Source organism: Podarcis filfolensis (assembly GCF_964270895.1).
Source record: "Podarcis filfolensis genome assembly, chromosome: 3".
In the NCBI taxonomy this organism is placed as follows: Eukaryota; Metazoa; Chordata; class Lepidosauria; order Squamata; family Lacertidae; genus Podarcis; species Podarcis filfolensis.
In genome coordinates this window covers 83,482,743-83,508,507 of record NC_139606.1, presented here as the reverse complement: position 1 = coordinate 83,508,507, position 25,765 = coordinate 83,482,743, and the positions used below count along the sequence as shown (strand labels likewise).

Below are 25,765 nucleotides of genomic sequence, written 5' to 3'. Positions count from 1 at the left end.
TTCTTGTGCTTCTGCAAACTTTGGGGTTCCCCTGAGCATGCTGATACCTCCCTCTTGTTTCTTAGGCTGGGTACACACTATACCTTTAAAGCACATTTGGAACACATTTCCCGCCTCAAATAATTCACTCTAATAGGGTTGCTGGAGATTGTAACTCTGTGAGGAGGAAGCTACAGTGCCCAGAATTCCTTGAGGTGGGAAATGAACTTTGAAGCCAACCTGTGTGGCTCTGTTTTGATTTCTGAGATGTTGGCACTCAGCACCTGATTTTGCTGTTAGAGGGAGTGATGGTCTTACAGTACAGCATTGAACATTGAAATACGTGGAATGGCCGTATTACAGTATAAATCACTGTCTTCTGGAGCATCCCAGGAATCTATGGAGTGCTAAAACAAACAAACAAGCTAGTGTCCCACCACCAATTGGAAGCATTTGAGTTCAGGACAGGGACTGTGCAGGGGCCAAGGCAGGGCCACTCCTTGCACAGAAGAGTTCCTGGCCAAAACACAAAGAAATAAAAGATTTTTAAAAGCACAGATGCTTTCTGTGCATGTCCACCCTATTCCTGGGAGGCAGCCCACTGCAGCTGTTGTCTGCCTGAGGCTCTGTTCACTTAGTCCGGCCAGCACTGAACCCTCCAAGTCATTTTCTCTGTGTGTGCCCCTCCCCCCGACTTTTGTACAAATACAGAGGAGACTGTATTTGTATATCCACGAGAGCTTTCTTCGTATTTTCCTATTGGATCATCCCAAAACAAACCAGAGTGTTCCTGTGGAATCCAAGCAGCATGTAGCAATTGAGACTATCACTTTCATAGAAGAAAGATGTTAGCGTGTACAGTGTTTGAAACCAACTTTCAGGTCATGCAAGTCTAGGGCTGTGTACACACCATACCTTTAAAACACAAATTTCCCCCTGCGCAAAGTAGTAATATACTACTCACAGAGTTGCAATCCCACAAATGGATCTACTCATGAGAAATATTCCCAGATTATTAAAGGGTAGCTCCCCAAATAGATCTGCTGGCAGGAAACTGCAAAGCTTGACTTTCATTACTAAGGTCCCCAAAGTGTTCATTTTCTAATATTTTTCTTTGCAGAAGTCCAGTTTCATGCCCATTTCTGCCATCATTGTTTTTTATCACAGTATAGTGGATCCAATAGCCATTGCGTTATGCAGTGCCTGAAGAACGTGACTGTCTGCACTGACATAGAACACAAGAAACTGGATAACATATTATAATTTGAACACTTGGAAAATCCAACATCTTTAAACAGAAAAACAAAACCTGAGAAACACTGTCTGGATCCTATGCAAAAAAAAAGGGGGGGAGGCTAACAATTCAGTGATTATTACGCAAAAACAACAATAATCTTAAAAGTCCCTTTGAGCAGCTTACTTGGGATAATTCAATTTGAACACTCCATATGGAAGATTTGGTATCTATTCAGATGGTGTAGTCTTCCTTCGTAAACTGTGTTGTCAGAATTAATCCACTCAGATTATATTAGCCCAGCAAACACGGCTATTACTGATAAATCTACTGTTTCCATTTCCTAGGGAAGAGCAGTAGCAGACAGTATGTAGGGCTGTCTCCTGTTGTCCTGTTGGTCACTGCCACTTAACAGGAGGTAGAAGGGGAAAGCATGGGATGCGAGTGGCGCTGTAGTCTAAATCACTGAGCCTCTTGGGCTTGCTGATCAGAAGGTCGGTGGTTCGAATCCCCATGACAGTGGTGAGTTCCCGTTGCTCTGCCCCAGCTCCTGCCAACCTAGCAGTTCAAAAGCATGCCAGTACAGGTAAATGAATAGGTACTACAGCAGCAGGAAGGTAAAGGGCATTTCTGTGCACTCTGGTTTCCATCACGGTGTCCTGTTGCACCAGAAGCTGCTTAGTCATGCTGGCCACATGACCCGAAAAGCTGTCTGAGGAAAAACGCTGGCTCCCTTGGCCTGAAATGAAATGAGCGCCGCAACCCCACAGTTGCCTTTCACTGGACTTAACTGTCCAGGGGTCCTTTAGTTTTACCTTTAGAAGGGGAAAGGAGAAGCAGCAGAGTGTCAGGTAAACTGGGAAAACTTCACTGTTTATCTGAAAAGTAAATTTCATTTTAACGCAATATCCAGTTCCAGGAGGCATCTTAGGAGTTTTCATAATGTCAGTGAAGTGGCTAAAGCCTTTTAAGAATAAAAATTCTCCCTGAAGCGGATTTACAGAAAGTCTTATTGTTTCCACAATAGTTGCCTGAGTAAAGTTGCTGTGGCATCCTCAGAGCTAACGGGGGCACATGCTTACAGGTGCATGAGTTGCAATGAAACTCAGCAAAAGCAGTTCTGCATTGTGATCACGAGAGGTCACAATGCGAAAAGCCATTTTTATATGTGGGGTTTACTGCAGTTGCTCTATATTGCAACAGATTGGCCAGATTTGTATTTCAAAAAATAAGGAACCTCAGAGAGATGTGGCTCCAAGTGGTTGTGGACATGTTGGTGACAGAGAAGTGAGCATGGTGTTAGTTAACTTTATTAGACCTTCTCCCATTTTTGTGTCCTTACCCAGGGTTTTTCAGAAGCTCCAGGGTCAACAAAGCTTGCTGCCATTTGAGCATCCCTGACTTTCATATATAGCACAGGTTCTGTCACTTCAACTAAAACTAGGCAGTCTCAGACATGCATATAGTGTTAGCAGCACACTAGGGATTTGTGGTATAAGTACAGTGGTACCTCGGGTTAAGTACTTAATTCGTTCCGGAGGTCCGTTCTTAACCTGAAACTGTTCTTAATCTGAAGCACCACTTTAGCTAATGGGGCCTCCTGCTGCTGCCACGCTGCCGGAGCACGATTTCTGTTCTCATCCTGAAGCAAAGTTCTTAACCCGAGGTACTATTTCTGGGTTAGTGGAGTCTGTAACCTGAAGCGTTTGTAACCTGAAGCGTATGTAACCCGAGGTACCACTGTACTGAAGAAAGAGAGAAAGCCAGGGGGCGCCATTTGCTGCTCTGCCTCAAGGCAGCAACATGTCTTTGACCAGTCCTGCTAGCCATCATGGAAACATGCCTTTAGGCAGTAGATGGCAGTAGGAAACTATATAATCTTTTTGTTTACTCAATGTTACTCAACGGAGCACTGGGAACAGGCAGTTGAAGGCGGAAGTACGGACCTAGGAAGGTTTTTCCAACGGCATTGTCCGTGGGTCAAAGCTGAACTCTTGTTGATTCATAGGCCCATCTTGCAGACATGTGGCAGCAGATCCTGCAGAATGTCAGGTGAGTGTAAAGAGGAGGCAGCAGGCGCTGCTCTTGGGGGAGCTTATGGGGTGGGATAAGCTGGACTTGGTATTTAGCTAGAAGCTAAATGGCGAGGGACTGGTCTGAATGCTGGCTGCAGAGTCGTGAAGCCAGGGCAGCCAACCCAGTTCACTGTGCTCTGAAATTAAGAAGCAAAGGGCAGTTCAAACTCCTTATTTTTATTGTGGAGCAATGAAACTAGAATAGCTACCAGCCCAGGTAGGTAATCACAGTCATGTTTCAAGCAGATTGGAATACCTACTTCCTACATAAACATACATAGAAAAGAGGTCTGGACATGGGCGTAGCCAAGATTTATGTTAGGGGGTGGGCATGACACCTACCTGTCATCATTCTCTGTCTGGCTCTGTCAAACAGATTCTGAATGAAATATCTCAGCAACAGTTGTTTTAAATTACTTTTTTTTTCACCCCAAGTGCTCAGAAAAGTCTGTCAAAATCTTTCTACAGTTTCTCCTTTTAGTTAAGTATTTTTATTTATGCGCTTGATGTAGGAACTGCCCCCCTGGCTACACCCATTGGTGGGAAGACCCCCCAATTTATTCTTTTTATCCACAAGCGGGTGTTCATCAGGTTAGTAAACACCATGTAGCTCTTAATTTAAATGCATAGTTAAGTAGAACGGCTACTTTGTTTTTAAAGCTCCCTTCAAATATGTACCAAAGGACAGTCTGAAAGGAGCCTAGGACTGTTTGCCGCGGAAGTGCTGGAAAGATAGACCCCTCCATAAAGCCATCAAGTTCTGATCCTGCTTGAGGCAGATTAGCACCACTAAAGCTGCTTGGTGCTGAATCAACGCCATATCTTACCAGGATAAGGCCTCTGAGTAGCTAAATCCTTGTGAGATTTAAATAAACAAGGATCTGACTACTCTGCTTCTAAGGAGCTCGGAAACTTAGAAGAGGGGGAAGTTCCTGGCTTGCAGAAATCCAGGTGTCCCTTAGTAGCAAAATTGCTCACTATGTCATATGTACCCAAACTGGTGGTTTCATGGAAAGCTACTTTCTCCTGCCACAAACTCACCAAGTGGCCTTAAGTAAATCATTGCCTCTCAGTGGAAAACCTCAACTGCAAAATGAGGGTAATACAGGACATAAGGATTGCAAGAAGATTGTGCAAAGCATTTTGAATGTTCAGAAAAGCACTGCATAACTGCTTCTGCTGGTTCCTCTATTGTGCTCGGACAGGAATTGAAATGCTATGTGCATTAATAAGCTTGATTTTTCTTACTGTTGTGCCTGGGACAAAGGGCAACCCTTCAGAGAGGCATTGGCAAAAGAGCCAAAGTACAACCCACAATCACATGCCAGGCGCACAGTTTACATAAGAGAATGGAACAAAGTTTAGAAATAAGGATGGGTTAGCAGGCAGTATTGGAGAAGGGCAACTAAAATGATCAAAGTGAGCTACCTCCTCAATGAGGAAAGGTTGCAGCATCTGGAGCTTTTAATTTGGAATAAATATGATTAAGGGTGGAGGGGCGGGCAGAGTCACATAAAACTCTGCATGGTGTAGAGCAGGCACGTCCAACAGGTAGATCGCGACCTACTGGTAGATCACTGGACGTCTGTGGTAGATCTCTGGCTCCCCCCAAAGAAGCTCAACATTTTTGCCCTGAACCCCAAAAAGGGGGTAGATCACTGCCAGTTTTTAACTCTGTGAGTAGATCACAGTCTCTTGGGAGTTGGCCACTCCTGGTGTAGAGAAAGTAGATAGGGAGAAGTTTCTATCCTAATACTAAAATCCAAGGTTAACCAGTGAAGCTGAATACAGGAAGATTCGGCACAGGCAAAATGAAGTACCATATTTTTCGCTCTATAGGACGCACTTTTCCCCCTCCAAAAATTAAGGGGAAATGTGTGTGTCTCCTATGGAGCGAATGCAGGCTCCTTGGCTTCAGCGATAGCAACGCGAAGCCTCCAAAGCGCAGAGGGAGTGCTCCCTCTGCGCTCCTGAGGCTTCGCGTTGCTTTCGCTGAATGCCTGGAGAGCGAGAGGGGTCGGTGCGCACCGACCCCTCCCGCTCTCCAGGCTTCAGGGATAGCCGCCTGAAGCCTCCGGAGCGCAGCGGAAACTCGCACTCACTGCAGAGACTTCAGGGATAGCTGCCTGCAGCCTCCGGAGCGCAGCAGGAGGTCCCGCTGCACTCCGGAGTCTTCGGGTTCCTTTTGCTGAAGCTTGCTGAAGCTTGCTGAAGCCAGCAAGACTCTGCTGGCTTCAGCAGAGAGGCAGAGCTGCACAGCGCCCCTTCAGCGAAGCGGGAGGAGAAATGGAGGGGCTCCGTTTCTCCTGCCGCTTCGCTGAAGGGGTGCTGAGCAAAGAGGGGGAGAATATTTTTTCTTGTTCTCCCCCTCTAAAACAAGGTGCGTCCTATGATCGGGTGCATCCTATAGAGCAAAAAATACAGTACTTCTGCACTCAGTACAGTTAAAAGTGCAAAATGTGCTGCTGCAGGATGTTGTGATGGCCACCAGTTTGGATGACTTTAAAAGAGGATTAGACAAGTTTGTGGAGGTAAGGCTATCAATGGCTGCTAGTCAGGATGGTGGTAGACTGTCTCTAAATGCCAGCTGCTTGGGGACACAAGTGGAGAGAGCTCCTGTGCTCAAGTCCTGCCTATGGGCTTTGCTCAGACATCCGGTTGGCCACTGCGAGAACAGAATGCTGGACCAGAGTGGTCTTTGACCTCCTCCATCAGGGTTCTCCTTGCATTATGGTGTATTTCTGGCCCCTGTAACCCAACTCAGTTTTTCAGTTAGGCGGCAATTTGATATTCACTTACCTGACACAGAACCCCCTTGAAAATAATGAGTCGTGCATATAGGATTGCACTGTTGAGGTCCTTTCAGAGTTAATATTTCTTGGTTAATACATAAGCAGCTGTTACTCATTTGTTGTGAAAGACCAATACATTTTAAAGCAAGACAGTGTTTTGCTTGCCTGGGACATTGCATTTTTCCAAGAGCAATATTTTTGTCACTGGGAAATGGTGTTCTTCCTCCAGCCAACTCACACAACTGTGAAATTCCATGGAGTTAGAGGTAGATAGGATAGGGCCCAGCAAGAATCACAAATGATGAACAAGACACTCCCCTACCATGTCATTTAAAGAGATTTTTAAAGAGTATTTCTTAGTACTCTTAGATTATGTGTTCTTCACAAAACGAAAAATGGCAGAATACCAACAAAGTTTTCCTAATTCCTGCAGCAGTGCTCATTAGGACTATTTTCTCTTTAAAAATGTGGCTGTGTGTTCACCTTCTACAGCAGGCATAGGCAAACTTGGCCCTCCAGATGTTTTGGGACTACAACTCCCATCATCCCTGACCAGTGGTCCTGTTAGCCAGGGATGATGGGAGTTGTAGTCCCAAAACATCGGGAGGGCTGACTTTGCCTATGCCTGCTCTACAGCACTTTATGCCATTTTATTTAAAATTAATAGTAGTATATTTTCCCCCCCCCTAGACTTTACAGGAATGACAGGCTTTCATACCTCACTGCTTAAGCTAGCTGTATGAAGCAAAATATTATGCTTGGATATGCCTACATTTGCACATTCATAGCTGTATGCAAACAAAATGCACCCAACCTCATCCTCTATTATTCTCAAGGAATGAAATTAACCATGTGTAAACTCACAGTTAAAAACAGGTCCAGATTTACAGTTATGCCAAGCTAAAAAAATGGGGACTGAAATTGAGTTCTCCGCTTTGGAATACATTCCCAGACTATGCCCATTCTGTTTATATGATTCGGCTCCTTTCAAATTACCCAGTCTTAAACACAGTAGCTATTTGGACATCACAGGATGGCAGTAGTAACAGTTTCCAACTAGTCTAACTTTTAGAATACCAATAGTGCCTGGAAACTCTCAGTGCAAATTACTATCCTCTGTTTACCTAATCAAAATTACAGGTGGCATGGGTGAGGAGGAAGGGGGGGGATGCAAGTCACCTGAAACAAGTAATTCACCCACTCACCCTACCGCTGGCATTATTTGAATGAAATGCATATTCAGTTATAATCTGTAGCCTGAAAAGTACAGTTGATAACTGGAAATTATTAAAACAAGGCTGCAATCCTAATCATGTCTACTTGAAAGTTCATGCAATCAAAATCAATAGGGTTTACTTCTGAAATATGTTTGGGATTGCAGCGTTCGTGTAAAATATACTATTATTTATTTTACAGAAACCTAACACATAGACCAAATCTTGCCCTATAATCCCCTTTATGTCTCCATCTACCCCAATCTTTACTTCTCGGGCCACTGCTGAGCCCAACAAAGAATGAAATTTCAGTTTATTACCTCTTGCAAGCATAAAAGAGTGATTAAAATGTTTAAAGAACACTTGCATATACAACCTTTGATTATATGTTTTTTCAGAACTATTTTTTTGTCCTATTAATTTATACTAAGCTACAATTTTAAATACCGAGAAGCATTTCAGTGAAAGCCCACCATTTGCTTCTAAGGAGACTTGCAAGTACTCTTTCTTTTGCACACATAGATTGCTTATCAGCCTTTGCCTCACAGAATGTTGGGTGCCTTTCTAGGTCTTATGACACACCCCAGAAAAACATGATTGCAGCTTCTTGTGCGCTCGGAGGTGGAGGTCTCCTAGTATATTGGCTTCTGTCTAGGCAGAGGACGAAGACCCTAGAAATGGGAGATGGATGGTGGGGCTCTGGAGAGAGACCACATACTGATGAAGAAGATAAAGGAATCAGACCCTTCAAAGTAACGACATCAGAGGAGGAAATCCAGGTACTAATGAGAAGAGGGAAATGGGGGGGGTGTTATGTGTAAAATTTATGGTACAAACGCGTTTACCCTGGCTTTTGACACCTGAGATGTATATTTTTAGGACCCAGCTTATTTTTGTGATTGTTTTAAACTGCTTTTAATATTGTGTTTTGATGTTCTAACTGCCCTGTGAGAGCTTGAGAGTGTGTAAGTCTGCCAACTGAGTAGGATTACACTAAGGATTGATCACATTCCAGTTCTGTAGCTGCCTACCTTCTTTTCAGCCAATCATGTTAGTCATGCTTTTTAGGTCAGATGAGGGCGCTGGTAAAGCCCAAACTGGCCAGGCCAGTTTTCCTGTGTCATTGGGATACTATGCTAGCAAACAAGCTTTGTATCACTGTGACTCTCCAGCTACTAATTACTTGAACTACAGGTGATCCTGAGGTGGCCACGCCATGTTATCTGATTTTAGAAGGCTGCAGAGGATTGTGGTTTAGCTGAAACAGGGGGAGGGTGTCAGGTTTCATCACCCTAGCAATTCAAGCATTACTGTGTTGGAGGAGGGCTGGGAAGACCTCTATACATTGCCCTACACATTGTTGAACTCCCCACCGGGGTAGAAACCATATATCGAATAGGTGGAAAGCTCTTTTAACTTGAGTAGGCTGAAAGCAAAGAGTAAGGTTACCATAACTTCCGTCATAGAGCTTCAGTATGCTGGTGACAACATACAGTAGTATGTGCACACTCAGAGGATGACCTCCACTTTTCCTACCTAGGCAGTTATATTTCCACAAGGGCAGCTTTCTCCCGATTGAAGTGCAGAGTGTTTGAGGACCGGGACATTCGCAGGGAAACCAAAATGCTTGTTTACAAAGCTATTGTACTACCAACCTTACTGTGAAACATGGACCACTTATAAATGCCATCTCCAACTCCTCAAAAAATTCCATCTACGGTGTCTCTGAAAATTTTTGCATATCACTTGGGAAGACAGGTAAACTAATGCCAGTGTACTGGAAGAAGCAAAGATCACTAGTGTTGAAGCAATGATTCCTCAACATCAACTTCATTGGAGTGGTCATTATAATAATAATAATAATTTATTATTTGTACCCTGCCCATCTGGCTGGGTTTCCCCAGCCACTCTGGGCAGCTTCCAACAAAGATTAAAAATACATTAAAATGTTGTTTGGATGCCTGAGTATTGTCTTTCAAAGCAACTACTCTATTCCAAATTTAAAAATGGAAAGCATAATGCTGGTGGCCAACAAAAGAGGTTTAAAGACTATCTCAAGACAAATCTAAAAATCTAAAAAAATGTAGTATAAACACTGACAACTGGGAAACACTGGCCTGCGAGTGCTCCAATTGGAGAACAGGCTTTACCAAAGGTGTCATGGACTTTGAAGATGCTCAAACTAAGGATAAAAGGGAGAAATATGCTAAGAGGAAGGCATGTTTGGCAAACCCTCACCGTGATCAGCTCCTGCCTGGAATCCCATGTCCCCACTGTGGAAGGACGTGTGGATCCAGAATTGGCCTCCACAGTCACCTACGGACACACTGTTAAGACCGTGTTCATGGAAGACACTATTACACTGCTATGAGTAATCGCCAAAGAGAATAAGAAGAGAGAGAAGACCTCAACTAATAAATTGTCACCTGGTAGCTTATATTGGCAATATGCTATCATTGACATGTTCAAAGCAGCTTCAAAAACTGCAACAGCCCCTTTTCTGTAAGGGACTTGAAAATCTTTCAAGATGTTAAGATATGTTTCGAGGGTCACATTTTCTAAATAGGAACAAAATTAATCATGCTGTCTAGCAACAGGAAAGCTCTCCTTTGACTGTTTCAGAATCTTTTTTACCCAGTATTTGGCATGCATTTTAGGACATGGAACACTCTCTACGCTTCCCATTCCCCAATCATACAAAACAAATAATTCTTCCTAAATGAAATGAAAGTTTCTTTCGTCTGTTTTTAAAAAAACTCTTTTAGTTTGAGGCCTTCAGTCAAAGTCTTTATCCAGCCAGAAACCCATATGAGCAACACTGTTTTGCGTAATATTCCTTAGGGCCATATAGAAAGCGCAATCTTTGTGCACCCCTAATATATAGTGGAAAGCCTTTGATCCTCTAAGAACTATTCATAGAGGTTAGGATGCCTCACTTTTGAAAGTATTCTTTATGGGGACTCTCTCTCTCTCTCTTCTCTGTAGGATTTGTACCAGCGTCTCGATCAGACCCGCTACACACCACCCCTAGAAGGGGCTGCCTTCAACTATGGTTTCAACTCCAACTATCTGCAGAGAGTGGTCTCCTACTGGAGAACCCAGTTTGACTGGCAAAAACAAGTTAAAATCCTCAACCAGTACCCACATTATAAGACAACCATTGAAGGTGAATTCTTTCCCCATTGAACTACACATAAATATATCCTGTAATGGGATTAATCCTTTCAGACCAACCCCAACCCCATTTTCCACAGTGAGCTTTCTCTGCCGCAGCTAGCACTTAAAACTTGTCTGGTGGATTTCTGGCAGGAATTGAAGTTCATTTCATCCATGTGAAACCATCTCACACCCCGAAAGGTCAGAATGCTAGGCCGTTGCTGATGGTGCATGGTTGGCCTGGCTCCTTCTATGAATTCTATAAGATCATCCCACTGCTTACGGACCCTGCTGGTCATGGACTGAGTGGTGAAAATGTGGTGTTTGAGATCATCTCTCCATCCATCCCAGGTTATGGTTTTTCAGAGGCCCCTCACAAACAGGGTAAGTGGCAGATAAACCAAGGAGGGATTTCCAGGGCACTGCTTTTAATTAAAAGCTGTGGTAGATGTCTTTTACTGATACAGTACTTTTTGTCCCCATTGACAGGCTTTGATTCATTGGCTGCTGCTCGAATCTTTCACAAGCTAATGCAAAGACTCGGCTTCCAGGAATATTATCTACAGGGTGGAGACTGGGGTTCCAAGATCACCACAAACATAGCCCAGATGGTGCCACAGTAAGTGGTGGAGGTCCTTCTCTCTATTACATATTCCTCAATATTCAACATAAATTAGTGGCTGTGCATATCTATACATTATAAAGGTAAAGGTAAAGTGGGTGGCGCTGTAGTATAAACCACTGAGCCCCTTGGCCTTGCCAGTCGGAAGGTGGTTCGAATCCATGCGACAGGGTGAGCTCCTGTTGCTCTGTCCCAGCTCCTGCCAACCAACAGTTCAAAAGCATGCCAATGCAAGTAGATAAATAGGTACCGCTGCAGCGGGAAGTTAAACTGCATTTTCGTGTGCCCTGGTTTCCGTCCCATTGCACCAGAAGCGGTTAATTCATGCTGGCCACATGACCCGGAAAGCTGTCTGTGGACAAACGCCGGCTCCCTCGGCCTGAAAGCGAGATGAGCACTGCAACCCCATAGTCGCCTTTGACTGTACTTAACCGTCCAGGGGTCCTTTACTTTTACCTTAAATGTAAAGGGACCCCTGACCATTAGGTTTAGTCATGGCCGACTCTGGGGTTGCGGCGCTCATCTCACTTTATTGGCCGAGGAAGCTGGCGTACAGCTTCCGGGTCGTGTGGCCAGCATGACTAAGCCACTTCTGGTGAACCAGAGCAGCGCACAGAAACGTTGTTTACTTTCCCGCCAGAGCGGTACCTATTTATCTACTTGCACTTTGAGATGCTTTCGAACTGCTAGGTTGGCAGGAGCAGGGACCGAGCAATGGGAGCTCACCCCGTCGTGGGGATTCGAACCACCGGCCTTCTGATCGGCAAGTCCTAGGCTCTGTGGTTTAACCCACAGCGCCACCCACATCCCTAATTTTACCTTACATTTACGTTATAAAGCAGGGGGTTATCTAGGCATAATCTTTCTTCATGCAACTTGGCTGCAGGGGTTGCAAGGGTTGTTGTTTGCAAGGAAGGATGTCGGAGAATATAATGAGCATTTGTTGTCAAAGCAGGACTCATGGAAGTAATTGAGAACAGAAACATAAGTTTTGGATTACATCTGCATGAGGAATCAATTTCTGCCCTGAAGAAAATCCAGATTTTGCTCCTAATTGAACTTATGGCAAGCAACTGAGAAATGCCAGCTTGCACAAGAACCACTATTAAAAGCAGTATTAAATAACAGCAATATATCCCTGCCTGTGTATACAAGGGATGATTATGTCTCTTTCCTGGATGTCACTTCTCCCAAGTATTTTCTCATTGTTCTTCCATATTTGCTGGTTCTGACTCTAATGCTAGCCAAAGCACATTTACTAGAAAGTTTAGGAAAACTCTCCATGCCTTCTTTTCAGATCTGTAAAAGGGCTTCATCTGAACATGGTTTTCACCAGTAACATTAGCTTGGTTGGTTTACTACTGGGAGCCTATGTACCATGGCTGGTGGGCCTCACCAGGGAAGACGCACGTCGTTTATTCCCATACTTTGAGAAGCACGTGTATGAAATTTTGCGAGAATCTGGTTACTTACACATCCAGGCCACCAAGCCTGACACAGCAGGTTTGTTGATCATCCTGTGTTTTGTGAAGCCCCCACTGAAAAAGAGGCATTTTAGTCTTCCCCATACAGAATGAAATTGTACTAGCTAAGGCACATAGGAATAACTGCAGTAAATTACAGAGATTTGGATTAATCAGGCTTCATTAATTAGAACTTTCTATTGCAAAAGAGGAGTGTATGGGGTGTCAGGGGATGGGTAGTAGCACTGGTGGGGGGACATGCCATGCTCCTTCTGGAGTAGCTTGTCCACCTTTGGTCCTCACTCTGCACTCAGCTCTCACCTGTGGCTCCTAGAAACCTTCATCCCCAGAGGTGGACTCCAGTGTCTTGAGACTGAAGGATGCCAACAATTGCAGAAGCAAATGAGGAAGGGCAAAGTAATACAGTAGGATTACAACTTATGTGCATTTAACCTGCATGATCACAGCTGTACGTGCTTGGTAGCTGGCCAGCTGATATTGCACAAATTAATCACACACAAGGCAGAGAGCTCAAAAGCTCTTTCCATGCCAGGTTTTCCCAGCACAAAAATAGCTTTTAAGCTCTCTGTCCTGCTTACCAGGCTCTGGGAAGGTCTCACACTTGCTCTGTCAGGTAAAATTCCAAGGTGTTGTTTCAGCTATATGTGATTTCATATTTATTCCCCTCCCCGGAATGTAACACCTACACGAGACTACTGTACACACACACACAGATCTCTGCCCCCCACTTTTACAGACAGCAAAAATAACTCTGCAAGTAAACAAGATTCACACAATAAGCTCCCCTGGTAATGGGCTTACATGGAGGGGTGGTGGCGGGGGGAGAGCAAACTGCCAAGGTACCATGGATGAGTCAGCAGCAACCCCTGTGCTCTCAGTGGCCAGTTTTCTAGCCAAATGCTTTTTTTCTCCAGCCAGGTTAGCTAGATCCTTGGAAGAACCAGGCCCTTGCAGTTAAGACATCCAGAATGATGTGGCATTAAGTTGGTTGCAATCCAAAGCCCTAGTTCTCACTTTGATCTCTGAGCAAGTCCCATGCAGGGCCCAGTTCCTAGCCAGAGGTGGTGCAAGTGTCTCATGTAAACGGTAATATGCTGTTTCCCTGATCTAGGCTGTGGATTGAATGATTCTCCTGTGGGACTCGCTGCATACATCCTGGAGAAATTCTCCACCTGGACAGACAAATCATTCCGGAACATGGACAACGGAGGTCTGGAAAGGTCTGTACCACAAGTGTAATGGGGTGAGGATCCTTTTTAGGAAGGGGGAGGGGAGTTCTCATCTCAAACAGCCAATAAAATTGGCATTTTTTTTAACCTATTACTGCTTTTTTCAGTATACTCTTAACACACCCCAAAGGTAGCATGTTATTAGCTCACTTTCTATTCTGTATTAGTAGACCAAATTGCAGTCAAGTACCAAAGGTATGATGGTAAAACTATGATAATGCTTTAAACTCCTCTCTTTAGGAAATACTCTCTTGATGACCTTTTGACCAATATCATGATTTACTGGGTCACTTCCTCCATTGTACCATCAATGCGCTTTTACAAGGAGAATCTTTCCCAGAATCCCCAGAATGCTCCTGACAGCAGGTAAGGAACAGGAACCAGAAGCTGTTTTAAGAGAAGTCATTGCACTGCAAAGATGCTGTGCTTTCTGTCTTAAGGAATTTTTATAGCTGTTATGGTGGTAGTAGCAATAGAAGCACAATACTCCTGTTTCATCACATCCAGAAGTATTTTCTCCAAAACAACAAATTTGCTTTTGAAAGCAAGTTTTGAAATCTTACATGCTTTGATTCAAAGGAAATAAACAAAGCCCCAACTAGCATTATGTAATTCTTTGGCCATGCCTAAAGATCAGGGAATTGTTCTCCAAGTTTTAAGTTGTCTAAATGATTCACTAAGAGAACAAAGTCCATGATGGCTTCTTTCCCAATTACCCAAACTATCACAGGTCCATTGTTGCTATAAAGCCGGAGTAAAAGCTTCAAACCCAACTCTCTTGGAACACATCTGCAAGAAGAGAACCATTTAGCCCTCATGGTTGCCAATATATTAGTATTCACTAGTAAAGTTATATTATTTCTCCTATAAGAGCTCAGGGCAGCTTACAATTAAAACATTTGAGTGCATCTCTAGATACAACTCCCGTAATGCAGCAGACAAGACACTATTGGAATCCAGTTCACATTTATGCCCCCAAAGTCTGAGCCTTCAGTGCACTCCTGAAAATTATCCACTTAGGTGACAGACATTCTGAAATGGGGTACCACCAAGGAGAAGGCCCTATCTCTGATCATTACACAGCAAAGGGACCTTGAGCATGGCCTCCCTCAAAGATCTCATAGCAGGATTCAACAGGTACTTAAACCCCATACCATATAGACCACATTGTGGAACGCTTCCACATCCAGTTATGTGGTTATTAGAACAAGAGTTATAAAGGCAGGTTGTCCCAGTCCAGGAATGGCTATAACTAGTGAACCAGCCATAGTTTAGTTTGCATGCGTGGTAAAAAATTGGAGAAGACAAACAATGCAATATGTATTAATGGGTGGGCTATGGAAGAGCATGTTCTCTTAACTTGCCACAGTGAGGCTTACTAAGAAAAAGTGTTTTGCAGTTCCTATGTTATCTAGTAAGCTCTTGAGAAGTTATGGTATCTTCTGCTACAGGGTTGAAGTCTATGTTCCTACTGGTATTGCTGCCTTCCCTGGTGAACTTACCCATATCCCACGTTCCTGGGCAAAGAAGTTGTTTAAGAACATTGTCACCTATTCCTACATGCCACGGGGCGGACATTTTGCTGCCTTCGAGGAACCAGCACTTTTAGCTCAAGACTTCAGGCAGTTTGTGAAGAAGGTGGAACACCTGTAAACTAATATTAAATGGCACAAGCATTGCAGAGAGCTCTATGAACCAAAAGTTGGAAGCTTTCTGACAACTAAACAATACTTAAAGCATGTATTTACTCCTTAAGTTTTGGGTAGGCAAGTATTTTTCTATGAGGCTAGCTGTGGAAGCCATACAAAGTAGTGTGAAAAAAGGGAAAAGACACTGTTTACATTAAAGCAACTTCTTTTTAAAGCCAAGGTAGTAGAGTTCTTGTCTTATTATGATTTTACAAGATTTGTTACAAGACAGATTCTTTTTACATTTCATTTCACCTTCACAAAAATCAAACAGAAACATTTCCCAGGGATGAGGAGCCTTCCCATCTGGCAAGCAGCCTCTCCTCTTTCAGTCCTGCCTCACCCAGGATTATGCTTTGTGCAATTATGCTTTAGAAAATAGGCTTTAGCTGCTTCAGTGGAAGCAAATTGTCATGCAAGGACGATGATTTTTGGTAGAAAGTTACAGCTGGGAAGGAGCTCCCCCCCTTGTGAAAAACAGCTTGCATTGGTGCCAGTATAAGCCTAACTGCTGCGCAGGGGAAAAGGTGGCCTGAGAGAGAGAGGCGAATGGAATGAGGGTGTGTATTAGTGGCTATGAACCTCACCCACTACTGCCTTGTAGTCCCCCAACAGATTTTCCTCAAGGAAATATGGCAAGTGGGAAGAAGCAGTTCCTCAACCTTTTTAACACAGCGTTCTGCATTGTAAGATTATAGTAGATTACCACTGGGTTTGTACGTAGGGGCTGTAAAGTTAGAATTAGGAACACTGTCAAGGGCTGAGCTCCACTATATAGGCAGCCTTTTAGAAGGCAAGTCAACTTTCCTCATAATCCATGCTATTTTCTCTGAAAAAAGTGTTGTTGTTTTAAAAAAATACATTCAGTAGCTATAATATTTTGTTCTACAGTAACCGATGCAGCTTCTTTTGTGCTTCTGTTAGCTTTCAACAGGCATTTTTTAAAAGCAGGATGTTTGTTTAGCCTCTCCCAGAACAATTAGAACACAATACAAAAATGTCCCAAAGGTCAGAAAATCCATAATGCTGGAGACTAGAGAAACTCTCCTTAAAGTTTGCAACTTTTCTGGCCCAGAATAGGCGAGCAGCTTTGTAAATAATAGTTTAAATGGAGCTCAAATGCCTTTGGCCCAAGAAGTAACATATGTTCTTAGATCTCCCATAGGTCTCAGCTTTAACCTGAAAACTTCAAGCAGAACAAAATCCAGCTTGCAGTTCCTTATTACTCATGCTTCCCATCCCAAAAATCTTTCCTTAGGGAACTGAGGAAAACCTATTACATCCAATTATCCTTACATCTGTCTTGAGCTTCTTTTGATAAATGTTACTCCCACCTAAACACATAGGAATCTATCCTCAGGAAAGCCACGCTTCTCCAACTAACTAACCTCTTCCCTCACTTCAGTGTAAAGCACTCAGACCCTTCATAGTGGGCATGTTCACGTTAAGTAAAATGTTGCCCATTGGTTGGGAACAAGATGCTAGTTCCTTTAATGCTTGCCCAACAGTGGTTGTCCCAACCCCCCAGCCCTACCCTGCAGTTTACCTTCATTGATGAAGAACATCAGTGCCATGGTGCACTGTGGCAAATGAGTAGAGAACCTGCCTTGTCACCTGCTTTTACATCATCAATACCAACTTTATTCCCTGTAGATGCTTTGGATAACAGCTCACATCCTTTACCACTGGGTATGCAGGCTGGGGCTGATGGGAGCTGGAGTCCAATAACACCCAGAGGACACCAGGTTGGGGAAGGCAAAACTATAGCTTCACTTTGATCACAGCAATTGAAGATGAGCAAAACATCTTGTGCAGCTTTATAGAAGCTGATATTACAGCAAAGATTGTGCTTCAGAGCCCTTTCCAAAAAGAGCACATTTACAATGTTAGCTTCTAGTTTTGACTAACAGAGACAAACACAGGAGGCGGCTTAATCGGAGTACTCATGTACGCAAACTGTTAGGAAAGCAAAATGAGCTTTTCAGTACGAGAGATAACATTTGTACCCTACTCTTCAGCCAAAAAGACTTCCATTATTTTACATTCCACAATTTAGAAAGTGTTTTCACCCCAATTTGTAATTTTTCAGACAAATCATTGTTCACAAGCAGCCTTCCCTAGTGCCCTCCACATGCTCTGTAACTCTCAGGACCTGAAGCCAGCATGATCAATGGTCAGGGATGGTGGGAGTTGTCATTCAAAGCACCTGCGTAGCACCAGATAAATATTTCTAAACCAACTTTTCCCACTCTAATTATCCTGTGGGGATGCAAACTTTAAAAGTTATTAGGCCTCCAGTGTTGAGGGGATTTGTGCTGCTCTTAATTATGGCCACAACCCTTACAATAGCTCCTTAGACATTTATTACTCAGGAAAAAGCAGAAAGTTATATGGCTTTTGCCAGATTCTTGAACAGTCACAGAAACCAAAATAATTCATGAACACTGCAGTTATCTACCTGTAAACATAGTCCATAATATAACATTATGTAGGAAGTTCCCCCCGCTGGTATAACTATTTCAAGTATCATGTAATAGGTTTCGTAGGCCTTAAAGCAATCTCTTTTCCCTTTTGAATCAATTCCCCAAAGGCCCTTCCTATAGTCCTAGGTGGATCTGCTTCTAAGCTCCATCATTTTGAAAGGAAGTTAACTCTGGAGAATATGATAGTGCTCATCTGCTCATCACAGATTTCTAAGGGGTCTGGCAAAAAGGTTCAAATGAGGGGAACTTGTGGCTGCAGCTGATCAGATTTATTACAAAGCAATATGGAGACAGGAACTTAAGCATTCTCTCTTAAAAACGTTGTCAAGAGTAACGAAAGCCCTTCACTGTCACTGGAGCTTGAAACCATATGTAATCATCCAAGTTAAAGTTCATCTCCTGGTTGGCAGAAAGGGATGTATTCTTGCTGTGACTGCACGATAAGCTGACAGTCAACTTCCTCCCTCGGGCTGGCACTTTGTAGTTTAGTTTTGGTCTGAACCAGTTAACACCACAGTTGCGGTGCCCTTGAACCATAACAACGACACCCATAGTGGGAACGGCTTGAAGCTCGCTGAATACATCTGCCAGGAAGAGCGAACGGAAAAGCTTGCGAATACAGGCTCCTGTCTGCAGACTCTCATCAGCACTGCTCATGGAGATACCTTGCAGATTGATCTCATAGAGTTCTTTGGGACTGACAGCAGTGCCCCCAAGCAGAATAAGAACTCGTGGGACCAATGTCAAACTGAACATGTTTTCTAAGTGCTGAAACATTCCTTCAAGTTCACTCAGTACTTGCTGACACTTCTTGTTGTTGCTGTCTTGATCTTTTGGATTGATTTTTTTGACCACATCTTCATCCTGTGAGGTTAAGGTGGTTGAAATGATGTCAATATTTTAGGTGAAAAGGTGACAATATTTAATCTTGAATATAGTTATTTCACACATTATCTCAAAGTCTAGGCATATAATTGATAACATATAGAACAAACCAGAAAAAGTGTCATAATCATAACTTACCAAAATCACTACTTAAATAAAACAAGCCAGTTACTAATAAGGTGGTTTGTCTTCAGTGACCACTTTTCTCTTAACTGCTGCACAGCACCCATTAAATTATGGAAATTCATTCCCCCAATAAATACAAAGACTTAATATTTCTGTAGTGCCATTTAACCTAAAGTTTCTCTCACACCATAAAATCTGCATCAGAATATGATCATGTTTGGGAATGGTATGTCTGCCCTTTGAAAGGTGTCAAAACAAGTATAAAAGCAGGTGTTCCCAGTTTCATACTAAATCAACGAACATACAATAGGCAAGTTCCACAGAAGATGCAGCCTTGGCTAGGAAGATATAATGCAGGAGTTCAAAACGCTGCTTTAGAAAATTGGAAAATGTGAGGTTTTGTCTGCTTAGTATGTTTCATACAATGCATAATATTCCTACTAATGCAAGAGCCATTCCAAGTTCAGTTGTCGTATTGAAAGGAGCTCTGGTAGGGGGCCAAAAGTGCAAATCTGAAGAACGACTGCCAGTCAATCAGAACTCTAAGCTCCGGAAGATGCCAAAAAGCTGTAGCTGGTGAGTACCTTAATGTATGAAGCTAGCCAGGGGTTTGCCATATGGTAAGTCATTTCTATAATAGCTAAATTTGCTGTTATTAATATTAGCAGATTAGGGACAATTATTAGAATACTACAACTACCTATATGCTAGGAAGTATCATGTGTGCATAGTAGGCTCATGGCCATTAATTATAAGCAGTGAATCTTTATTTTAGGATTTATCTCTTTGCTAGGAGCTAGTCATAATGATGTATTATACTATGTTCACTACAGACCAGCTCACCACATCATTTGTTGTTTTTATTATTTTATTTATGAATTCCTTCCCATGAGTCATCTATCTAGATGTGATTTACAATGAAGCGACATATATAGAACTGTTGCATATATAAAAAGTTTTAAAGCAACTTTTAAACTTTTTTATATTTATAGTTTTTTAAACAGCAACACATATATATACATAACATCAATTCAGGTCCTGGGCAGATACCAACTGGGATAAAGATTTTAGAGGACTTGTTGAAAGAAGAACTTCTTAACCTGGCACTGATACACCAATGGAGAAAGCTGCTGCCTGATATGCAGTGGGAGGGAGTTTCAAAGGGCAGATGCTGCCACACTGAAGACACCATTCCAACATGGTGTGTCACATACCACCTGGTAGAATGGTACCTGTAGGATGCACACTCCAATACCAAGCTCTGTAGTCATTTGGCAGCCAGTGGAATTCCTTCAGCAGAGGCATAATGCAATGGTCATATTCTGCTGTTTTGCCCTAATAAGTAGTCCAACTGCCACGTTTTGCACTTGCTGCAGCTTCTGGATCAGCCTCAAGAGCAGCCCCACTTAGTGCATTGCAGTAAACCAAACTGGAGTTACCAGTGTGTGAATAACTGGTCAGGCTAAACCGATGCAGGAAATGCCACAGCTGTCTTACCAACTGAAGCTGATGAAAGGCTGCCCTAGCCATTGAGGTTACCTGGACCACTAGTAGCAAAAGTGGGTCCAGGAGTACCTCCAGATTGTGAACCTGCATCTTCAGGGGGATTACAACTCTAGCCACAGCAGACAATTGACACCATGGTAAAGACTCCAAAGTGGTAAAGGCACATTATCAAAGTTTATAATAATGAAACAGTAGTACAGCGGGAAGGTAACAGCATTTCCGTGCGCTGCGCTGGCTCGCCAGAGCAGCTTCGTCATGCTGGCCACGTGACCCGGAAGTGTCTCCGGACAGCGCTGGCTCCCGGCCTCTTAAGCGAGATGAGCACGCAACCCCAGAATCGGTCACGACTGGCCCGTACGGGCAGGGGTACCTTTACCTTTAGTAGAATCATAGAATTGGAGGGGACCACAAGAGTCATCTGCTCCAACCCCCTGCAATGCAAGAATCTTTTGCCCAACGTGGGGCTGGAAGGCACAACCCCATGCTCTACCAACTGAGTTATTCCCTCCTTCCAGCAATACTGCATTTTCCAGCACATGATTGTTGCCGGTACATATGCCAAGAAGTAGGAACTGTTTGTGGGTCCTTGTGATGTACACAGCATCAGTAGCACCCATTACTTCAGAACTCCTGATCAATCCAGTCCTAAGAACAATTATTATTAGTAATTAAAGCCATATGATTTAACCTTCAAAAATAAATGAAGAATCCAACAACATGCATCCATCCCCCATATAATTAGTGAGGTAGGCTACTCCACCCTGCAGAACCTCAAAGCGTAAGAACATTTTCACCCAATGCATCTGAGTTAGCCTGTCATGCTCTTAGTTACCCTGTTACACTGATAATTGAGAGTTTAATGAGGTCTGATTGCTCCTGTTTTTAAAATCCCCTTTAAAATGCACAAGTTGTTATCACCATGCAGAGGCTGCCCCCAAATACTTGCCATAACCATATGAAACCACCGAAGATAAACTGCAGCTAAATCTAGAGCGACCTCCAGAACACAGGAAATACTTTTAACCAAGTCTAAACCACCCAGAGGTAAATCGAAGATCCCAATTTGTATTTGTGGTTGCAAGTATGAGGAAAAGGAAGTTGAATACATCCGCACGTGCGGCTTAATAGCCTACCCCCCACAAAAAAACCCGACATTCTCTCGTCTCTGAAAACATGCGGAAAACCGTGCGAGGGAGACCTTTTTTGCCACCCAAGTGAACATCCTGAAGCCAGTGTCGGTTTGATGCGCCTGATGCGAAAGCGAAAAACTCAGCCAGCGCTTCCCCGGGTGCACAGCTTGTAACGCGAGGATGCGATCCCGTGTATGCGCGAACAGCCTCAACTCACCTGGCCGGGTGATTTCGGAAATTGCCTCCGGGAGAAGCAGGCGAGCTGCTCGTAAGGCAAAGGCAGCTGCTGCCTCTGGTACAAGACGTGCTTCATGAACTCGGAGGTGAAACGGAAGCAGCCCTCGCGGGTCACGAAGCCGGGGAAAACCACAGACACCGAGGAGGCGCCGCCGGGAACCGAAGCCACGGGCGGCGCCGGCGCCACAGTCACGGCAACGGCGGGAGCGTCGCGCAGTTCCAAGCCGGAGTCGGCTGCGCAGAAAGAGAGAGAAGGCGGAGCGGCCTCGTCACTCGGCCGCGGTGATGCAGAAGGCCCAGAGACCCAGAAGGGAAGGGAAGGGAAGGGGCCGCCGTCGAAAACCCAAAGCCCGGCCTTACCTTCTCGTTGCGTCGCTCCGGGCGCGGCCATTTTCTGCTCTCCGACGTCGCTCTGGTTTGAATGGCCGCCCTCCCGGAGCATCATGGGAACTTTTTAGGGACGTCAGTGGGCGGGGAAAGAGATCGTGGCGCCAGTAGGCGCTTCGCTCTTCAACCCAAAGGAAAAGTCGCCTTTTAACTCAAGGCTGGCCCGAGACGTTTTACTGCCTGAGGGGAATGCCGCTTCTTCCCCCCACTCAAGCCAAGTCAAGTTATATATATTATCAAAATATGTTGCACCAGAGACTGAAAATCAACAAACTCCGTTTTTTCTGGGAGTAAAAATACAACAGTACTTTAATGAAAATCACAAATTGTTGTACTTTCATGACAACTAGTGCCAGCCCTGGTTCTATTCCATGTTATAAAATGAAATACATTTTATTAAACTTGAATTGCTTTTTATTTCGCTTATTACTTTTGTATCCCTTCTCTCCAAGGAGCACACCACAGTTCTCCCCGCTCCTCGTTTTATCCTAAAAAGCCTGTGAGGGAGTTTAGGTTGAGAGACAGTGACTGGTCCAGTAACCCAGTGCAATTCATGGCTGAGTGACTATTTCAATCCTAGTCTCCTAGGAAGAGGCATAACAAGGGTGGAGAGAGATTGGTTGTGTGCAGATGCAATCTCTCGATTCCTTGGGGGGGGGGATCCTGGAGAGGAGGGGACTTATGCAGCTATGGGGATGTGGGACCTTCAGTACAGTGGTACCTCAGGTTAAGAACTTAATTCGTTCTGGAAATCCATTCTTAACCTGAAACTGTTCTTAACCTGAGGTACCACTTTAGCTAATGGAGCCTCCAGCTGCTGCGCAATTTCTGTTCTCATCCTGAAGCAAAGTTCTTAACCCGAGGTACTATTTCTGGGTTAGTGGAGTCTGTAACATGAAGTGTCTGTAAACCAAGGTACCACTGTATCAGCAACTGCTTCATGGGTGACAAGATCTACCAGAGATGAGTTGCTGTGCTCATTAAGGCTGACAGGTCTGTGCCGATCACATCTTTGTGAATGAACTACTTCCAGTGTGATTTACTACCAGCTCACTCCTGACAAATGTGCTCTATGGGGAGGTGGCTTCAAGCACCTGGTCCTGGTTACATCACTACCCTTTCCCTAAACTAAGCCCTCTTCATCTACAGAGGGAGAGAGGACTCCATTCATATTATTATTGTTGCTGTTAATTTTTTTATTTATACCCTGCCCATCTGGCTGGGTTACATTCTAACACCTATTTCCTTTGAGCTGCTCATGGTTAATCCCCCCAGACAAGTGGTTTTCAACCAGTGTGCCGTGGCACCCTGGGGTGCCTTGAATGGTCATGGGTGCAGTGGGCAACACTGGCCTCTGTCCCTTTTTCCTTCCTTCTCTCCATCCTCTGATGCCCTCTTGCGTCTGCCTCCCAAAGGCTTGTACAGCCGTTAGTTGCAGCAGTTCTGGCTACAAGCTCCACAGATGAATGGTGCCTCTGGGGCTGGCCAGGGGGTAGTGGCTGTCAGGAGTTGAGGCAGCCTCGGAGTAAGCAAGCAAGCGGGCAAGGGAGCCCAGCCAGCCAGTCTACCAGCCCTTCCTGTTGGAAATGGACAGGCAAGTCCCAGGCCCCTGTGGGGCAGTGTGAGGCAGGGGTGGCAGCAGCAGCTGCCCAGAGGGCTCTCAAGGAGGCAAGAGAGGAGAGGAGGCTGAGGGAACACTCCACAAGGGAACATGTTTGAAAAAAGGGTGAGGGGTTACCAGCTCTGCAGGCAAGGGGTGACATAACTGGGCTCCTTAGCCCCACAGGGGTGCCACAGAAAGAATGAAGATGTTCAAGGGAGCAGTGGACTCAAAAAGGTTGAAAACCTCTGCTCCAGACAGTCTGATTTCATTAACACTTGTTGATTTTACTAGGATTACAGTGTCCAATTTGACCAAACTGCGGGAGGCATGGAAGACAGAAGTGCCTGGCGTGCTCTGGTTCATGGGGTCACGAAGAGTCAGACACGACTAAACGACAACAACAACAACAACACAGTGTCCAATACACAATCCAGGAAGCTGCCTACTTAACTAGCTTTTACATGTGCTAATTCCAGATTAGCAACTTCTAACACACATCTTAAATACACGAGTCTGGTTATTACTTTCAAGGAAATTAGCTTTGACACCCCAAACCTTAATTAAATTCTAGCACCTATATCATTATGCTTTCTTCCCCCACTTGCCCCTGATACATAATCATAATTTGGATTATATGGAAATAAACTACTTCATTGGACTGCGGTAATGAACTAAATACATTTTGGAATACATTTTGGAAAGCAGTTGTTATTTCTTTAAGTGCTATTTAAATGATAATTGTGTCTTTGCTATGGATAGCCCTAATGACAATTAACCTGACACAAAGCGTCACATTTAACTAAAACAAAAAAAAATTTTTTTCCTTCCAGTAGCACCTTAAAGACCAACTAAGTTAGTTCTTGGTATGAGCTTTCGTGTGCATGCACACTTCTTCAGAAGAAGTGTGCATGCACACGAAAGCTCATACCAAGAACTAACTTAGTTGGTCTTTAAGGTGCTACTGGAAGGAAATTTTTTTTTTTTTTTTTGTTTTGACTATGGCAGACCAACACGGCTACCTATCTGTAACTGGAACATTTAACTAAGTTTTACTTAGAGTAGGACTATTGAAATTAATGGACCTAATTTAGTCATGTTCATTAATTTCCGTTGGTCTTCTCTGAGCAAGAGCACCCACAGTGACCGCCTTTATCCTATCGTAAAAGCGGTTTCAGTAAGCAAATATACTTTTAGTAGTTCCTGGATGGAGTAGTTGTCACAGCAAACAGCTGAGCCACACAGAACATGCCCTGAACTTTCATCTCAACCTGATGTAATGACCGTATTAAAGAGAGCAATCCCTTCCAACTGATGCAATGCGTTGCCATCAACAGAGACTTAGCACCGAGGAAGTTCCTGAAAGAAATATGAAGATGTGGCTATACTATTTGAAAACAAAGCCTCGCACGAATGTGGGAGGAGCTCAGTGCATATGTTCCGATTGCATGGTGGTATTTGTAGTTCTGCTGCTTTACTAGTGCACTTAGCCTTTCGTTATTTTGCATTTCTACGGCGTGAAGATACATACAAACGTATCGTGTATCTGAGACTGTTACTCTGAGATGACTTGTATTTTTGAGTCGCTATGCAATTGCTAAACTGCACTCCTTTTCCATTAAATTGATTTTCGAGAGTTGCAATAGATGCAAGAAGCAAACAAACTGCACCTCCATAGCTCTCTAAGCAAAGGAAATCCCGGCTAATCTGCTCCTGAGGACCGCGGTCCTAACCTATTAGTGTCATAGAAGAAACAAATCTTATATCTATTCAGATACGCAGCTGCCTAAGTCACCCCATATACGTTGCTGGAAACGGTGGTTCTGCACCCCGTCCCGAGATTCGTCCCTTAACGCTGCCCGACCCGCTGTCATTGGAAGAGAGCGTGAGCGAGAGCGGCATTCTATCCGAACGCGGCCCGCGCGGCGAAGAGGACTC

At 44.0% G+C, this 25,765-nt stretch overlaps 2 protein-coding genes across 3 annotated transcripts; one reads left to right on the top strand and one right to left on the bottom strand.

Moving 5' to 3' along the window:
• Positions 1–3,106: 3,106 nt before the first annotated feature.
• LOC310758370 (epoxide hydrolase 1-like) lies at positions 3,107–15,653 on the top strand. Its single transcript, XM_083604559.1, has 9 exons — positions 3,107–3,265; positions 7,863–8,073; positions 10,280–10,460; positions 10,604–10,834; positions 10,940–11,069; positions 12,370–12,575; positions 13,668–13,776; positions 14,026–14,151; positions 15,237–15,653. The coding sequence occupies exons 1-9, from the start codon at positions 3,237–3,239 to the stop codon at positions 15,436–15,438; spliced, it is 1,425 nt and encodes a 474-aa protein (XP_083460685.1). The 5' UTR covers positions 3,107–3,236; the 3' UTR covers positions 15,439–15,653.
• On the bottom strand, positions 15,622–25,725 carry MAD2L1BP (MAD2L1 binding protein). 2 transcript variants are annotated; one of them, XM_083604634.1, is made up of 4 exons: positions 25,623–25,725; positions 22,201–22,511; positions 21,821–22,074; positions 15,622–18,820 (listed from the first exon to the last, which is right to left on the bottom strand). In XM_083604634.1, the coding sequence occupies exons 2-4, from the start codon at positions 22,283–22,285 to the stop codon at positions 18,281–18,283; spliced, it is 879 nt and encodes a 292-aa protein (XP_083460760.1). In that variant the 5' UTR covers positions 22,286–22,511; positions 25,623–25,725; the 3' UTR covers positions 15,622–18,280. The 2 variants fall into 2 exon arrangements, with proteins under 2 accessions (XP_083460760.1, XP_083460759.1); XM_083604633.1 differs by lacking the exon at positions 25,623–25,725 and adding an exon at positions 24,233–24,627 and having other exon boundaries at positions 22,201–22,670.
• Between the last annotated feature and the right edge of the window lie 40 nt (positions 25,726–25,765).

What these genes read in the sequence shown, in the direction of transcription:
- LOC310758370 (XM_083604559.1), top strand. Translation starts at nt 3,237, where the DNA reads ATGTGGCAGCAGATCCTGCAGAATGTCAG. An exon ending in CAGATCCTGCAGAATGTCAG is followed by an intron (nt 3,266 to 7,862) that starts GTGAGTGTAAAG and finishes GTGCCTTTCTAG; the next exon opens with GTCTTATGACACACCCCAGA. An exon ending in CAGAATGCTCCTGACAGCAG is followed by an intron (nt 14,152 to 15,236) that starts GTAAGGAACAGG and finishes CTTCTGCTACAG; the next exon opens with GGTTGAAGTCTATGTTCCTA.
- MAD2L1BP (XM_083604634.1), bottom strand. Translation starts at nt 22,285, where the DNA reads ATGATGCTCCGGGAGGGCGGCCATTCAAACCAGAGCGACGTCGGAGAG. An exon ending in CGGAGCGACGCAACGAGAAG is followed by an intron (nt 22,075 to 22,200) that starts GTAAGGCCGGGC and finishes CTTTCTGCGCAG; the next exon opens with CCGACTCCGGCTTGGAACTG. An exon ending in TTCCGAAATCACCCGGCCAG is followed by an intron (nt 18,821 to 21,820) that starts GTGAGTTGAGGC and finishes TTAACCTCACAG; the next exon opens with GATGAAGATGTGGTCAAAAA.